This window comes from Gracilinanus agilis, chromosome 6 (genome assembly GCF_016433145.1).
Source record: "Gracilinanus agilis isolate LMUSP501 chromosome 6, AgileGrace, whole genome shotgun sequence".
In the NCBI taxonomy this organism is placed as follows: Eukaryota; Metazoa; Chordata; class Mammalia; order Didelphimorphia; family Didelphidae; genus Gracilinanus; species Gracilinanus agilis.
The window spans coordinates 133,219,406-133,238,107 of NC_058135.1; the positions used below are offsets into that span (position 1 = coordinate 133,219,406).

An 18,702-nucleotide genomic window follows, 5' to 3' on the forward strand; every position below is an offset into this window, starting at 1 on the left:
TAGTTTCAAAGGAGGTGCTTTTACCAAAAAAGGTACTTGAAAAGATAACCACTAACCTTATGGCTAGTTTATCTCTGTAAAACTATCAAAAGAATTGAATATGCATGCATCAATTGTTCATAACTGAAGACATTAAAAGGTAGTTTTCACAGGTGCTTTTCCGTAGTATACCATATCTTTGTCATCATAACTGATTGAGAGGATAGAAAACATTAAGAACCCAGGGTTTGTTTGGGTTTTTTTTCAGAAGGTATTCTATTTGGTATAGAGAAAAATAGGCTTAAAAGCCCTTAAACTATGTTTATGAGAGAAGAGAATAATCACAATACCAATAATAAAGTTTCTAATAGAAGGAATATTGGAATCCTTGGATAAATAATGGACCAAAGCTAAACAGTACTGGTCTGTTAAGACTATTCCTTTTTTGTCTAACTCCCAGTTAGAGAGGCACTTAAAAATACTTAGGGAGTAAAGAGAAGAGAGAAGACTCAAAAGATCAAGGTCAAACTAGAGGTTAGGCTAAAACAAAATAGGATACGAAGATGCTTTATAGACCAGAACTAATAAATGTTTAATTAGGTACAGCAAAGGGAAGAAGCCAATTTAAAAGGCAGTGAGATTACTTGATGATCATGGTGCAGAATATGACTTGAAGACTGAAAATCATTCTGAACATGATTTAATCCCTCTCACCACTTGGGATATTATAGGTCCCCACAGATATCATTAGGTAAAAACCATGAGAATCATTGCATGGCAATCATTTTTTGAGAGTACCACATAAAAGAAACTTTTGGTTGAATAAACCAGCTTTAACATAGTGAATTGTCTTGTACTAACAAAGGATACTTGTAAATTTTCTAGACTAACACGGAAATCAAACTAACATTATTAATATATACTGATTGGTGGCAGCTGGGTAGCTCAGTGGATTGAGAGCCAGGCCTAGAGACAGGAGGTCCTAGGTTCAAATCCGGCCTCAGACACTTCCCAGCTGTGTGACCCTGGGTAAGTCACTTGACCCCTATTGCCCACCCTTACCACTCTTCCAACAAGGAGCCAATACACAGAAGTTAATGATTAAAAAAAAAGAGAGAGAGAATATATACTGATTGTTTTTCTTCTATAAAAAATTCTTGTCTCATTGTCTTTTTTTTTTTTAGGAAGATGGGAAATAGAAGATTTGAAAGAAAATAGAGTGCCAGGTGACAGAGGCCTAGTTTTGAAATCACAAGCAAAGCATCATGCAATATCAGCTCTTTTATCAAAACCATTTATTTTTGCAGATAAACCTTTGATAGTTCAGTAAGTTTTATGACCGCTTTCTCAGAATGTTTTAACTTTATGAATTTTGAAATACTTTATACATTTACTTAAATATTAAATGAGAGCACTAACTTTCCTTTGCAAACTTACCTGCCTTACAGAAAGTTACTGTCAAGTTCTAACTGAATTAGGCATGAAATAGTTGACTCATTAATTATTTACACATTTAAATATGTTTAACTCTTATCAACCAAGTGATGCAACCTAAATTTACTATTTAAAAATTATGATATAAAATTTGCTATTTAAAAAATAAATTATCTTGTGATATGTGTTTCCCTCCCAACAAGCCTGTGAGGTAAATATTATAAATGGTATCATCCCCATTTTACAGATGAAGAAACTTAGTTGTTAAGTGAAAAGTTCACACAACAAATTAATGTCATACCCAACTTGAAAATACAGATTCCAAATCCCAGAGCTCTCTTGACTATACTGAGCTCACCTTTTATTTTGGGTTTAATTCTTGTGCATAAGATAGTAGTCAAATTGAATGATGACTGATTGTTTATAAGTCAGCTATTAATGAGGATTCAAAGACTGTAAAAAAAGAATTATTACCAAAAAAAGAAAGCTAATTTAGATAACACTATCTTTAATGTAACAGAAAGTTTCAGTGTCTTGATCTAAATTTAACAGATATAGATAGAAATTTTATTTTATTTTCTCTTGAGGACTTTAGGAACTTGACAGGAAAAGAAAACACCTAGCAAACAAATTCTAAACTGTTTACATCACTATAAATTCTTTTCTGAGCTTTACTAATAATAAACAATTTTTTACACAGTTGTAACTCATCAAAGTATGCATGTAAATCTATACCATATTCATTTATAGGAAGTTTTAAAAACAATGTTGTTAAGAGTTTAAAATAGCTTATCATTAAGATTTTATCATAATAAAGTTTTTTTCTTCACTTTTCCTCAGTCTCAAGGTCATTGCTACCACCATATTTAGAATTTGATAGTTATGTTTTTGACTCAAATTTAAATAACATTCTAGATAAAAGCAACAAAAATTTACCAATATTTAAAGTTTTTTTCCCCAGTTCATTTGTGAAAGGCTAAGGGATGAGATAATGAAATTAGCATTATTTCTTATTTTCTCAACACAAATCAGTACCTTGCAAGCAAGCTATAATGGTTGAAAATTCATATCTCAGAGAAGAGTTGATTTAAGGGAAATAGTGAATATTTGTTTTTTCTTTCTAGTGAGAAATATCACTAAATAAATGGATTTAGATGGAATCTAGAGACATTTTAATGTTTATCAGAAGGTAGCAAGAAGTTGTCTATAAGAATTCCATTGATCTGTTTACAGACTTTTCTTTAAAGAAATTATTACTGTACAGATATTTTCATTTAGGCCTAGTCATTCTGTAACTAAAGGCTATTTTCAATTCAATATTACATTAAGGTCCTACTATGTGCTAGTTCCTAGCATATATAAAAATGAAACAAAATGCCTGCATTCAAGTAGCTCACATGTGAGTGGGGGAATGTAGCATAGTGAGCATATAAAATATGTAATTGATTATTTGAGGGGGAGAGACCACAAAAAATTAGTGGGCTTAAGAAAGATCGCCTGTGGGAGGTAGCACATAAACTGAGCCTTGAAGAGGGTTTCTAAGAGTTGAAGATTAACGTGCTGGGCAGCCTTTGTCAGGCATGGAGGTAGGAGATAGAATGCTCACTTTGAGGAAGAGCCAGGAGGCCAGTTTGGCTGGAAGGGAATCATGTGTAATAAGCTTGGAATCGGGTGCTGAGGCCAGACTATGAAGGGCTTTAACGAGAGGCAGGGATGGAAGGGATAGCAACTGAGCATTCCTGAGAGGGGAAGAGACATGGTCGCAGGATTGTACAGGCAACTTCACCGAAATGCTGCCCTGCAGTCTGGGGCGTGCTGGCTTGTGCCTCCACACTGTTATTCCCTCTTTTATCCAGGAAGTAATGTGACAACAAAGGCACATGCCGTAGTAGAAGACTGAAGAGAAGAATTTCATTCTAATTGGTGTTTTGTCCTAAGTCTGGCTTTGTAAACTTTATGAAACACACTTGAAAAGGTTACTGAGGAAGATCATAAAGTTTCTTTTCAATGAAGTATTTAATTGACTAATTAACTACTACTATTGGTTTAGGTCAGCTGACAGACAGAGAGGTAGTCTGGATGATTCGATTTCTGGAAGTTCCATTAAATATTTTGTTACTGAGATACAAAAAATTATCATGAAGAAAACAGGCAGGTCCTAGGTTCAAACCCAGCCTCAGACACTTCCCAGCTGTATGACCCTGGGCAAGTCACTTGACCCCCATTGCCCACCCTTACCAATCTTCTGCTTTGGAGCCAATACACGGTATTGACTCCAAGACGGAAGGTGAGGGTTTAAAAAAAAAAAAGAAAAAGAAAACAGGCCTGTGGACGTGCCTCTTGACATATGAATTTGTTTCATTGGTAGGTTCTGCCTTGAAGTTTTATCAGGGTATATTGTGAACAGAGAATGTTTTCTGAATTACAATTTTATTTTTAGCAGGTGTTCTTTAGGATTTCGCCTGCTCTTTGAATGGAAGAGAATTGCCTCTAGTTTTAGTGTTTCAAGAATTTGATTTGTATTTTAACAGGAAATATTGAAGCTTATTTGCTATATAGATTGTAGGAGTTATGTTTTATGAGGTCACTTATTGACCTCATATTCAGTGTGCCTTACTTGATTTCAGATTGATAAATAAGAATAAACTAGCCATTTTAATGATTTTCATTTATCTACAATATAGTTCTTTTCCATTTATGCAGATACGAAGTAAATTTTCAAAATGGTATGGATTGTGGCGGTGCATACATTAAGCTTCTAACAGAAAATGATTATTTGAATCTGGTATGATATTTTATTGAATTGATACATGTATTTAGAGAATGTATTTGGTAAACTATGAAAAAACATTTAAAATTAAGAGTAATTGAAATAATTTCTGAAAGGCATTTTTAGAGGCAACTAGGTGGCTCAGTGGATTGAGAGCCAACCTTGGAGTTAGGAAGACCTGAGTTCAAATGTGGTCCCAGATATTCTTAATTGTAAGATTGGGCAAATTAACTGATGCCAATTGCTTAGGCCTTACCACTCTTCTGCCATAGAATTAGTATCAGTTCTAAGACAGAAGGTAAAGGTGAAAGGAAGGAAGGAAAGAAGGCTATTTTTAAAAGATCCAGTAAGAATAAACAATTTAGTCTGTAGTCTATAGTGTTCATAAAATTCTTACTTTAAAGTAATTTTTGGAATATTAAGGATTATTTTCTTTTATGAAATATATCTTAAGGGATGAACTTTGTATATATTGAGTAGAGAATAGTTCACTCAAATATTTTCTATTACTTATTTAATATTAAGACCTCTCTCTCTCACATTCTCTCCTTCCTCCAACCCCCTGCAGGAAAATTTCTTTGATAAAACACCCTATACTATTATGTTTGGACCAGATAAATGTGGAGAAGAGCATAAACTTCATTTTATCTTTAGATATAAGCATCCTAAAACTGAAGTTTTTGAAGAGAAGCATGCTAAAGTTCCAAATGTAGACTTGAAAAAGTTTTTCACTGATAAGAAGACACATCTCTATACACTTGGTATATCCTTTTAATTTAATTTAAAGTAATCATTTAATAGACCAGGTTAGAAATGATATCATTTTGCCAAATATTTTAACCAGATTTTTATTATCTGTCAAAGCTATGTTTTCGTATACTCTTCTGAAATGGATTGCAGTTTCTGTGAGTTATTTTAAAAAGATTATTTTTCTTTTTTTTTCTTTTTCTTTTGAATATTTTCCCATAGTTACATATTTCATGTTCTTTCCTTCTCCCCCAAACCTACCCCCCCATAACCAAAGCACAATTCCACTGGGTTTTACATGTATCATTGATTAAAACCTAATTCCATGTTATTGATAGTTGGACTAGAGTTATCGTTTAGCATCTACATCCCCATTAATATCACCAATCAACCCATGTGTTGATGTAGTTGTTTTTCTTCTGTGTTTCTACTCCCACAGTTCTTCCTCTGAATGTGGCTAGTTTTCTTTCTCATAAGTCCCTCATCATTGCTCTGGATCCTTGCATTGCTGCTAGTACAGGAGTCTGTTTTGTTCGATTGTACCACAGTGTATCAGTCTCTGTGTACAATGTTCTCCTGAATCTGCATCAATTCCTGGAGGTCTTTCCAGTTCACATAGAATTCCTCCAGTTCATTATTCCTTTGAGTACAGTAGTATTCCATCACCAACAGATACCACAATTTGTTTAGCTGTTCCTTAATGGAAGAGCATCCCCTCATTTTCCAATTTTTTTGCCACCACAAAGAGTGCAGCTATAAATATTTTTGTACAAGTTTTTTTCCTTATTATCTCTTTGGAGTATAAACCAAGCAGTGGTATGGCTGGATCAAACGGCAGATAGTCTTTTTAAAGCCATTTGGGCATAGTTCCAAATTGCCATCCAGAATGGCTGGATCAATTCACAACTCCACCAACAATGCATTAATGTCCCAATTTTGCCACACCACTTCCAACATTCACCACAAGATTATTCTTAAAAACTTTTCATTCATAATTATTTTGAAAAAATAAAATTATTTTTTTGTTAAGAAGAATATAGAGTTTATTTAGTGAACTCCTAAGTCATAATATAACCATTGGATTAATACTGTTCTTATATTATTCCTTATTTTGGCTTTTGAAGTTTTAAGTTAAATTTTGATTCTAAAGCTATTTTCAGAATCTAAGTTATAGTAGGAAGGAAAGTGTTTTTAGCAGATAATTGTTAGTTGTGTTTTCCTTCAAGATGAAATAGAATATAGTATTACTGAGCACATGTGCTGCTAATGAAAGGATACCATGAACCTAGGTTGATATATATTTACTTATTTAAAATGTGATGGCATAAATTTCCTTATTCTAACTATCCATCAAAGATCTTATAAGAAATGTCTAGGCTGAGATAGTAGCTCACTTTCTCGATTTTATGCTATTAAAGCAAGAAGATATAAATGTATTTAAACTATTAAATAAGCTTAAAACAACACTGACTTTTGGGACACTAGATTTATTATGAAGACTGACAATTGAACCACTTAGTGTTTAGTTTAACCATGAAAGGGCATTGCTGGCCCGGTGCCTGACTCTTTTCATTGATGGGCTCCTCCCTTTCTGTGTATGGCAATTCATTTGTTGTATGTAGATTTATTTAATTAGACTCTTGTATGTTCTCCACATTAGGAAGAAATACCACCTTTCTTTCCTCTCTCAGGAAGCCCAGCTCTTGGCTTGACCCTTACCTTTTTGTATTCATTGTAATTGACCTCTCTGGCTGCAATCTCTTTACAGCTTGTCTGTGCATGCTTGTTGTATGTACCAAGTTCTCCAGAGGGTGTAAAAGCCCTCAAATAATGTCACTTTTCAGAGAATTGTCTAGCACAGTGCATTCTACCAAGGATACTGTCCCCAGAGCCCCAGGGTTTTGATTCTGTGTATTTTTTTGTACGTGGCTCTGTGATAGTGGCTAGTTACTGGAGCTATCTCTTTCTGGATTAAAGACTTGGTTTTTGCTGACTACTTTAGTAGTTCTGTGTTTTTCCCAGGTTAACACACCCATTGCCCACCTTTCTGAGAAATTTGGTTAAACTCAAAAGTCAGGTCTCATCAATTTAAACTATTATAGCACCTTCCATGTCCTGAAGACTATTTTCATTGTCTGGGAACCTTTGTCTTGTGATTCAAATTAAATATCTAAGTTGAATTACATGAATTACATCTTGGTCTTGAGTAAGGGGGTTTCAAAGGTGGAGGTGTCCACATAATGTAATCTTATTTTTTGACTATGCCATTGATAGCCAATCAGAAGAAACACCTACATTGCTAGAGATTTTTCTGTCATCTCGCTAATTGTTATAAAAGACCTCTTCCACCCTTGCTCAAGATCTTTAGTTATTCAGAGGCCAAAGACTCAATTCATTGGTTACAGTTAGCCTAACTAATAAACTGATTGTATTGGAACCTAGTCTCTAAGTTTACCTTGATTTTCAAACATAACAGTTTTGAAAAAAATAAAAATTCTCTTTTGGACATGTGGAGTTTGAGATGCCTCTGGGATAGCAAGTTCAAAAAGTCAAATAGTCGTTCGTAGATATTAGTAGAGAGATCAGGGCTGAATATATTGATCTGCAAGTCACCGACATAGAGGTAAAAATTGAACCCATGAACTAATGAGGTCATAATGTGAGAGTGAAAGAGAGAGAGAAGAGATCCCAGGACAGAGCCTCAAGCTGTACCACAGTTAGTGGGTATGACTGACGTGGGGGAAATCCAGCCAAGGAGACTGAGAAGAGATTAGACTAGAGAACTAGTAGAGAGAAATGTGATGAAAACCTAGGGCTATTTAGCAGAGGAGTTTGACAGTGTCAGATGCCATAGGAAGGTCAATTCAGAGGAGGCCATTAGAGCTTTTGGTAGCCAACATCCAAATTTCATAGTTTTCTCTTAAAAGTGACTAGAGAGGAACTGAAGACAATTATCGAGTGTCAATCATTACACTTACATAGAATTGTTACTTTAAAGTTTTCAGTGGGCTTTATATAGGGAGTATCTCATTTCATCCTCACAAGCACTCCATGACAGAGATGCTATTAACTCCATTTTACAGAAACTGGCTCAGATTGATTAAATGCCTTGTCCACCATCCACAATCATAGATGGAAATATGAACTGACAGGATCGCTCTTGCTTTAATCTATCCTACTGCTTTACTGCCTTTATTAAAGCTTCTCATGGAAACAAAAGCTCATTTTTCAAATAACATTCTACTGTTGCCAATCAAAAAGTATTAAATGGCTAGTTTGTGCCAGGCACTGTGCTAAGCCCTCTGAGGATACCAAGAAAGATAAAAAAATAGTCCCTGCTCTGGAGCATAGTCTAAGTGGGGAGCAAACAGCAAACAACTGTGCACAAACTCTGCTTTCTTTGGGGGTAAATTGGAAGTAATCAACAGAAGGTCATTCATGTTAAGGGGATCAAGGAAGCTAGCATAGCCAGAAGGCGGTGATGAGGAGGAACAATGTTCTCTACCTTTCAGCCCCCATCTGTAAAGGAAAGGTGTGTTTTCTCATCTCTTTGGGGTCCAAGTTCAGTCATCATAATTACCCAGCATTCAGTTTCATTTGTTTTGGTAGGCATATTCTTAACATGAGAAAAACCAGACATGCAAAAATACTTTTTTGAAATGGAAATTTTGATCATACTGTCTTAATTTTCTTTGGCATATGGATACAAAAGTACATTAAAATATTAAAAAATGTAAAAACCATGTCAATTGATATGTATTGATCCTCCAAAGTATTCTTAACTTCTGGTCTTAGGGTTATCTGAGGTACTGCAAGCTCAAGAGAAAGGAAACTGTACTTTGAATATGCGAGTATTCCTTCCAGTGTCATAATTTGCAAACTATTTACATTTTAACCTCTTCAGTGTTCATTTGGGTCCTGTGTAGCTTTCATAGCTTTTTATTTTCCACTGTACTGGAAGCTTTCCCCTAGGTTTCTGGATATTACATTACAAATGAGTTCTGATCTGTTATCTCTCAAAACTCTTCTTTAGTAGTTATCTATCTCCTTTATATGTTAGCATATTTTAGTGCATGATTCTTCCTTAATGACATGAGGCTATTTATACATGTCCACTGGGGATAATGAATTGGCTCATAACTAATTCTTTGGAGATTTTGCTACTAGATATTTATATAGAAACAGGTAAGTGGCACAGTTATAAGAGTACTATATCTGGAGTCAGGAAGGCTTGTTCAAATATAGCTTCAGATACTTACTAACTTTTTTACACTGAGCAAGTCACTTAACCTCTATTTGCCTTAGTTTCCAAAACTGTAAAATGAGGGTAATAATACCTGCCTCTGAAGGTTGTTGTAAGAATCAAATGAAATACTTGTAAAGCACTTAGTACAAAGCTTGGAATATAATATGTGCTATATAAATGCTAGCTATCCTTGATGTTGTTACTGCTTTTATCATTATTTACCAATTAGAGACCATCCTAGTGAAAGACATTTGTTTTACAGATGAGACAGCTCTTTAAATTTCTTCCTTATTTGCCCTCTGCCCCATGTAACCTCTCTACTTTTGTAAAACTGGCAAGGTTTTCTAGGCTTCTGAGAATGGTTACCATGGCAGTATCTTTATCTTTTATTTATTAGGGGGGAAGGGGAAGTTAACCTGACGTAAACATTTCTGTTGATAAAAATATCATTGTTGGAAGGAATCTTAGTGAATAGTGGGGCAATTGCCATCTAAGTATTTTGCTAATGATAGGTACTTTGTTATTAAATATTACTTTGGAGAAATGCATAGTGATTCCTCATTCTGATAAGGCTCTACTGTAGATGACAGCATTGTAAAATAGTTTTTTTTCCATAGTTTTGAAAAACCAATATGAGGAAATTGTATTTAATTCTTTGCAAAGAAAAGGCATTAGTAATCATTATAAATGGCTTCATTTCAATGACCCTTTGATTCTTCTTTCACCTTTGTGGTAAACAACAGAAGTCTGAAATTCTGCTCATTGGCTGCATTTAGAAATAATGGAACCAGGCAGTTATTATTTTCTTTAAACTTTTCCAAGGTTTGAAAAAATTTTCTTATGTGTGTTATATGAAACCAGTTTACCTTTAGTGTAGAATATGAACTTTTGACATACCCTTTAAGTAATGATAAACTATTTTTCTGACCATGCATATTCTCCCACATTGTCTTTTTGGGATAGAAAAGTATGCCGGCTGGAGTTAAGTAGTAGTCTTTGTCCATAGAATTGCTTGAGTATTCTTGAACTAGGTTTAATAAACTTGGTTTTTTATAATATTTTGATAACTATATCCCAGGAGAATTGGGTTTCCATTGTAATTGTGTGTATCTTTTGCAGCTGTAAACATTCTGAGAAGGGAGTCTAAACCACCAAAAGGGAGACTTAACTACCATGACACCAAAAAAAAAAATGTCAAGAATGCATGAATTACAGTGAAACTAACTAGCCATGCAGGACTCCCTTAGCTATCTCATTAAGCACCTGCTCTAAAAACAGAGATATTAAGTATATTTCAATAGAGAAATGGTAACCCCTAGTACTTTGATACTTAGAGGAAAAGGAGACTTAGAATCAAAGTTCCCATATACCAATTTGCTGAGTAGATGGAGGTAACATTTAATCCTTTACCTTTGCATCCATCTTTCCATCCCTCCCAGAGAGCCATCTCTGGCTTAATTAAAATTCTCTTAAATTTTAATTTCTTTTTATCTCTTAAAATAAAATTTCTAAATCAAAAAAAACTAATATTTTTTAAAAGACTGATTACATATAGTATTTCATACTCATTTTCCCCCACCTCTGTTAAAAAAAAAAAGCAGGGCAGGGAGAGGGAAGAGTGTAGAGGTAACCAATTATATCTCTTCTTTAGGATTTCAAAGCATTCAGTTTTGATTATTTTATTGTTATTCTCATGTGCATCATAGTCACTGTGTATATTATTTTCTTGATGCTGCTTTATTTACTTTGCATCAATTCACATCAGTATTTGTATACTTTTTTTGTATTAATCATATTATAGCAATATTTCATTATATTCATGTACCACAATTTGTTTAGTCATTCTTCAATTGATGATCATCTCTTTTTTTTTTTTTTTGCCCATTGACTTCTTTGTGCAGTATGCCTAGCAATGGAATCTCTTGAGTCATAAGGCATGGACATATTAGTCATTTTCTTTGTATTGCTTTCTAGAATGGGTGAACCAACTATTGATCTATCAACAATGTGTTAAAATGTCTGTCTGTAGTACCTCCCTTATTGACTTTTGGCATCTTTGCCATTTGTTAAGTTTTAGATAAAACCTTAGGATTATTTTGATGTACATTTCTGTTATTGTTTGTGATTTGGATTTTTTCATGTGGTTGTTTATCATTTCAATTTTTCTTTGAGAACCATATGTTATATCCTTTGACCACTTACCTATTGAGGAATAACTTTTTATTTTGTGTCTCCATTATTTCTATATTTTAGATACTATCCCCTTCTCAGAGATATTTATACTAAATTTTTTTCTCCCTGATCCTTCCTTTCTTATCCTTGATAATTTTGTTCATGCAAAAACTTTTCAACTTCAGCTTACATTTATTTTGATAATATTGCATTATTGTGAAAATAACAAGAAATGATCATAAAGAATTTGGCAAATGTTATATTTTTAAAAATGTGTTTAAAAATTATCTAAACGACAGGATGTTATTCTAGTCGACCCAATGTACAATTTTTTCATTATTCTTTTAGGTAAAGAAAGTGTCCTATCTCATAATTCAGTGGTCTAGAACAGTAGTTCCCAGCCTAGGCTACCAGATGCTTGTCTAGAGTATGAAGATTATTGGGTAATATTTCCCACTGAAGTTAAATATTATGATGTACATGTGAATGGTAAATTTGAGATTCTTATTTCCTTTCATCCTGATTAGGGAGTACAAGAAGATTTACTGAGAAAGCTAAAGGAGCTTGGAGACTAAACAAGTTCAGTGACCCCTTTGCCCCCAGGGTCAAGAACATAATGTAGGCTTGCCTGTCTCCAAGCTGCTATTGCTATTCTCCAAGGGAGTATCAGGATGTTAGCATTTGAATTCCAAACCATTGTAATTCCTTTTTTTTCAAAATACCAGTGATTGGGCTATATCTAGCAGGGAGAGAGATCCAGATTTATAGTGAGTTGTGTGCATCCATTATTTCAATTCCAATTGTATTTTTACCTAACCTTTACCAATTAGAACTTTTTCAATTTGGCTTGCAATCAGTTTTTTGCTGCTCAAACTAACTATGTGTTCAAATTGGACTTTAGTGATGAGCCCAGATAATACATTTGAAGTGTATATTGACCAAGTGATTATAAACCAGGGGAGCCTTTTAGAGGACGTGGAACCTCCAATCAACCCTCCTAAAGAAATTGAAGATCCTAATGACAAAAAACCTGATGACTGGGATGATAGACTAGAAATCCCTGATAATACTTCTGTTAAACCAGAAGATTGGTAAGTTCCTGTTTTTTAAAATATAATTACACTTCATTTGTGGCTTGCACATATTATGTACTCAATAAATGCTTACTAAATCAGTGATACAGTGAATTATGTTATTCTTTTTTACTTTTCTACCTTTTTAAATTTTATATCAGTTTAAATACGAAAGGTTTGATTCTTTTTTTTTTTTAAGAAACTTTTTAAATGAAAATGTTTCTATGAAGTTCCCTTCCTTTTTAAAACAGAATATGATGAATATTACTTAACCTTATCTTTATGTCTCAGAATCATCATTATGGACATACTTTATTATACTTTAATATAGAAATCCTCACAAGAATTACTGAAGTGCTTGAAGCTGAGTGGAATAGATAATTTCTAAGCAGCTCTTGTTAAATTGGCATTCTGATGTGTTATTAAAAGACTAGCCTATAGCTATTTCATTATTAGGGACCCTCAGGGGAAGATCTATTACACTTATAGTTTTGATTTAAGTCTTTAAAGCAAAAATCATGATATATAAGGCTGTGATATCCTTGCATCATACATTTGTCAAGCATCCAGAGGGAATATTAGTTTGACCTTTTTGTTCTACAAAGTCTGCTCTGAACTGAATATTAGATGACACATGATAAATTTCATTACTCCATTTCTTTGCACAATAAAACACTAAATATTACATTTTCCCTTCATCATTCTCAATCCTATATAGGTAAAACTTCTCAATCTTAGTATAGGTACAAAATAATATAAAACAAAAAAGCTAGGTTTGAGTTTGCCAGGAATTTGTACATAAAATTAGGTTATGTATTTAAGGAAAAGAATTATTTTCTTGACTTGAGATGAACCCTTAACTTTTGCCCGAATTATATTGAAAGATGTGGGTTTTTTAAATGGAAATAATACTGGGGTTCAGCTAATATAGAAATTAACTGTAAGGCATTCAAAAGAACAATGCAATCTTAAAACTTCAGATAACAGCTAGTACAACCCACTTATTTTAACAAGGAAATTGTGACCCAAGGAAATTAAGCCAAGAATGCATATAGTTGCTATAGAATAAAACCTAGAAATCTTGATTTCTAGCCTGAGCTAGGCCATGATACTTGTTTTAAGTTTGGGGTGGGATGCAGCAAGAGAATACTTATTTATGATAATGTCTTCTATTTCAGATACCTAGGCTACAGGTAAAGGGTTTTTCATATAGCAGCAAGAACAATCTACTGTTTTCTTTTTAATAAAGAAAAATAATGGAAAAAACATTGCATATATACCAATACAAAGATGCATTATAAAATTAATTAAAACAAAATCATGTATACATCCCTTTTACTTTCATATGTGGTATCAGTACTATTTTGTGAATATCAGATTTACTTTTCCAGTGGAGCAGGATAGTATTTTATCAAAGCAGTTTTGGTCTTCGTAAAGGTATCTTTCCTGAAATAATTAAGAAAGTTTTTATCAGTGTAGATCATTGTAAATATTGTAGTTTAGTTGTGTTTTTTTCTAAATGAGATAAGGAAGGGAACTGATTTTCTAATTCTCCTACCACTACCAAAAAACTCAAACCTATAGGAAAAGCTTTTAACAAACTGTCCCAAACTTGAATACATTACCTTGAGAAGAAATAGTATATTTTACTCATCAGTGGACTTGAAACCAAGATGTAGAGGATTACTCTGCTGCTTAGATGAGATGATCTCAAAAGTCCTTTCTATCTCTAAGATTCAGGGACCCATAAATAATCCCATAATACATATGGATAAATGCTGCTATAATTTGTTATGTAAAATGATTAAAAAAATGTTCCCATCAGTTACGTCTATTAACCTTACTAAGACTAACAGGGAAAATACTTAAAGGTTGTTCTTTAAAGTAATTTTAATATATTTATTTAAACGTTTACCTTTTAAAATTATATAGTATTAATTGTATGTGTATATAGCCTCTAAAAGAATTACATATGGAAATTAAATTAAACAGTGGCAGCACATTTTGAGAATACATTGGATTTATAGTAATAGTAAATGATTCTCTGTTCAAAAGGGATGAAAGTCAGCCTTCTCAAATAGCAGATCCTGATGCTTTTAAACCTGTGGGCTGGCTTGATGATGAACCAGAATATATTGCAGATCCTAATGCTGAAAAACCTCCAGACTGGTAAGGATTCTTGATTTCTGATTATATACTTTTTCTCCCTTTTTTGGGTAACAAATATTTTACTTAACCTAGAGGAGAAACATGTGAAAACTACTTTTTGCTACTTTCTGATGTATTCATATCTAAAGGAATGAAAACATGGATGGCAAATGGGAAGCCCCTCGTATTCCTAATCCAGCATGTGAGATTGGATGTGGACATTGGCAGCCTCCCATGATTGACAATCCAAAATACAGAGGAAAATGGGAACCTCCAATGATTGATAACCCCAACTATCAGGTAATACTTACTTGTTCCAGATTCTCAAGAAACATTTTTGTGATCTTTTAGACTAGTTTTGATTTTTTTTTAAGTCCACACTGACTTCAGAAAATAATGTATAAAAACATTTTATAATTATTTTATTAGGGCGTAGTAGAGTTTTATCAACTCATATTAAAAATGTTAAAATCCTGACTTAATTTTCCAGTGCCAATTTAATAAATTTGGAGATTTTATTTAAAAGAAAAAATTATTGTGTTTTTTGTTTTTAGTTAGGTATAAAGCTTCATGCAGAAATAGATTTCATTTACAAATTAATCCTAAGTAAAAGTATATACTGTCAGGCAGCATATATATATTTGAAAAAAATCTGTACTGATTCAGAAGAACTGGCTTAAGTTTGAGCTCCCTGAGAGAGAAGAGTGACTTTGGAATCTAGACCTGTATTGGAATTGTGATCCTCATATAGCAACCAATGTAACCATCAGTGACTCTACTACTTTGGATCTCAGTTTCCTTCTCTGTCACATGAGGAGCTTGGGGCTAGGTGGTCTCTATGGTTTCTTCCAGTGATAAATAATATGATCCTATCCTACTTAATAACTTTGTTATCTTGGGAGTCATTTAACTGCACTGAAGCTCAGATTTCTATTTAGCAAAATTGGAATTACACTACCTAGCCCAATAGCTTCATTGGACTGTGCCTGAGGACCAGATGAGATAAGAGGAAAAAATTCTTTAATCTGTAAAGTACTATATCAACATGTTACTTTATGTTACATTTTTATAACTAGAGGGCCAAATTTAATTATTAAGAACACATGTTTTAGGGGTTATCAAATAATAAAATCGATATTTTTATCTGATTTAACATATTAACTTTTCATTAAATATTTGTTTTTTTTTCTCTTATCAGTTATACCCTACCACTTTTATTTTTCAGTTTTTATAATTGATAATAAAAACACTAGGTTTTTTTGTTAGTTACATAAGGGAGTAACATAACTACTGCTTTTTGATTATTCTCAACTTTTAATTTTTTAAAAAAATTTTTATGTCAGTTTTTCTGTCTTAGAATACTAAATTGTATATTAATTTTTATTTTAATTTTGATATTTTTATGATTTATTGTCAATTTTTATATTGCTATTATTACCATTTTATATTATTTCTACTTTATGGATAGTTTGACAGTTTATGAATAGAGAAAAACATTTTTTTAGTAATTCTTTACTTTATTCATTAATAAATTTGGGTGCTTCTGCAAATTTCTTCCTTAGAATGACCTTATAAAACAATACATAAAATTTCTTCAACGTACTTTAAAATATGAGAAGTTTTATCTTTGTGGCTACTACTCTACATCAGTTCAGACTAATTCTTGCGTGTTGTAATTTTTTCAGTTTGCTATGGCCAAAAAAAATGACTACTTTAAATTGTCAGAATAAAATTAACTTACTCTGAGTAAATATTTTACATACATGTGCCTGTGTGCATATCGCCTAACTAAAACATTTTAAAATTTTGCTATTTTTTTAGATTTGTATAGTATCTTTTATGTTAAGCTCAAGGTATTGCACAGATAACTGAAAATGCCTACAATATTTGAGTATTATTATTAGAAAATAGGACAAAATAAGAACAAATTGTCTGACCAATGTAATAATTTAATCTAGCATACTCATTAACAAGCTGAGTAAAATGACTGATGTGCTTTGCACAATGTTGGGAGTTTCTAATCCTAACTCTATCCCTCCCTGACCAAAAGCAAATTGCTTAAATTATAGACCTCTAGTTTTCTCATCTTTTAAAGTGAGGGATTTGGTTCTGTTCTTTCTAGGTTTCTTTTCTTCTCTAATTTCTCCTCTAAAATTCTGAGTTTCTATACTTTTTTTCTTTTTTCAAGTTGTGTTAATGAATGAATAAGCATTTATTAATTACATAGTGCTAAGCTCTGGGGATTTAAATAAAACAGTAAAATGGTCTGTTCTGAAGGAGCTAACATTCTCATGGAGGAGACCACATACATCTAGAAGGTTTTAATTGCAAGGTCCCATAGTCCATAGGGCATAGCAGCTAAGCAGATATTAATGCCTCTTCTCTAATGTTGTTTCCACTGAAAAAGTATTAGCTTTTTGATGTTAGAAGCATTTGACAGCACCAAGGAATTTAGTTGGTAAGAATTTTCAGGGTGGTTATGTCCCTCATGGGAGCAGTGGCCAAGCTGCATCTCCATAGAGGCTGTTTGCGAGTGTGATGGCTGAGGGCAGTAGGTTGGAAATATTACTGTTTCCAGGGTTTTTATGTTCAGACTCCTGAACTGTCTCCATTAGGATCAATGGGGAAATGGAGGTAGTAGGGTTTTGATTTGTCCCTCACATTATTGCCTCCTCCTTCTCAGGGCCCTGTGCTGCTTCAGTCAGGTTGATAGGCCTGTCCTGTATGTGACAGATGGTGGGAGTTACTGGCCCCTTCCCCACAGTTGTTGCTTTCTTTGGGTGATGTTTTGTGGATTGGGCTGGAAGGCAGGACTGGTAGTTAGAGTAATGTTGCCACTTCTAGGGCCCTTGGGCCTGTTTCTGTTGCTGGCTATTGGTTAACAATTGTTGCTTGTAATAGTGAGGAAGGTGAATCCCCTCCTAAGAATGATTTCTCCTTTTAATGGTGTCTATGAGGCATTCGTCTAGTAGCAAGGCTGGTGGTTTGGGGGATACTATCTTCACAAGGCTTTTGAAGTCAGGGTCCTGGGCTGTTTCCATTACTGTGTGAGGATAGATGGTGGTCAAGGTGGTGATTTGACTTGCCTTATACATGCTACTGCTTCTCTCTCTCTTTGGTTCCTTGCTGCTTCAGCCAGAATGACTAATTTATTTAAGTAGATATTTCTTTTTATAAGTTATTTTAGCTTACTCCTGGCAATTAGATATATAAATCTTATCTACTTCTGGTTTTGTCTTTTTCACCCAGGGAGAATGGACCCCTCGAAAAATTCCAAATCCAGATTATTTTGAGGATAGGAATCCATTTCTTCTGACTTCTTTTAGTGCTCTTGGCTTAGAATTGTGGTCTATGACATCTGACATCTACTTCGATAATTTTATCATCTGTTCAGATAAGGAAATAGCAGATCATTGGGCTGAAGATAGTTGGATGGTGAAAAAAATGGTAGCAAGGGCTAATGAGGTATAGTATGTACTATAATGTTAATTATTACATAATTATTATTGATATAATTCCACATGGAATTTTTAATAAAATGATTGATAAAATTGTTTTACCTTAAAAGGTAAGTAAAACTATAAATACTAAAACTTTGATATAACTTACTTTATTTGGGCATGATATATTTAATTTGTCTTTTCTGATACATTTTAAATAGGTGTTCTTAAGTTTATTTAGTTTAAAATGGTATCTTTTTCATGGAGACAACATTTTTTTCCTTTTTTTCTAAGTGAAATTTCTTATCATTAGTCTTATTTCTCACTTCACAAGATCAAATCACTGATACTTTTTATAAAAACATTGAAAGGCCCTATAGATGTTAAACTTCATTTAATTTAGTTACCTTTTATTAAAAGTATATATAATAATTTAAAATCTTACATGTAGGTCTCCTCTCTGCTAATTGAGTTCCAGTGGCTTTCATTTACCTCCAAGATCAAATATAAAGTCATCTTTTGACATTTAAGTCTCTTTATGACCTGGTGCCTTCCTATTTTTCCATTATTCTTATATCTTTGTCTCCTTTATGTATTTATTATGCAATCAGGATACACTAGCCTCCCTGCAGTTCTTTGAATAGCTTACTTCCCCATCCCTATATCTTTGCATAGTGGAATGCTCTTCTCCAT

The 18,702-nt window shown here is 33.3% G+C and overlaps 1 protein-coding gene across 3 annotated transcripts in view; it reads left to right on the top strand.

The window, feature by feature from the left end:
• The window catches only part of CLGN (calmegin), a 42,553-nt gene that overhangs the window by 6,612 nt on the left and 17,239 nt on the right, over window positions 1–18,702 (top strand). For all 3 annotated transcript variants that reach the window (XM_044681020.1, XM_044681021.1, XM_044681019.1), the window contains exons 4-10: window positions 1,164–1,305; window positions 4,117–4,198; window positions 4,752–4,944; window positions 12,250–12,439; window positions 14,477–14,590; window positions 14,719–14,869; window positions 17,819–18,034. In XM_044681020.1, the coding sequence (XP_044536955.1) occupies window positions 1,164–1,305; window positions 4,117–4,198; window positions 4,752–4,944; window positions 12,250–12,439; window positions 14,477–14,590; window positions 14,719–14,869; window positions 17,819–18,034 (1,088 nt within the window). The remainder of the gene's footprint in view (window positions 1–1,163; window positions 1,306–4,116; window positions 4,199–4,751; window positions 4,945–12,249; window positions 12,440–14,476; window positions 14,591–14,718; window positions 14,870–17,818; window positions 18,035–18,702) is intronic.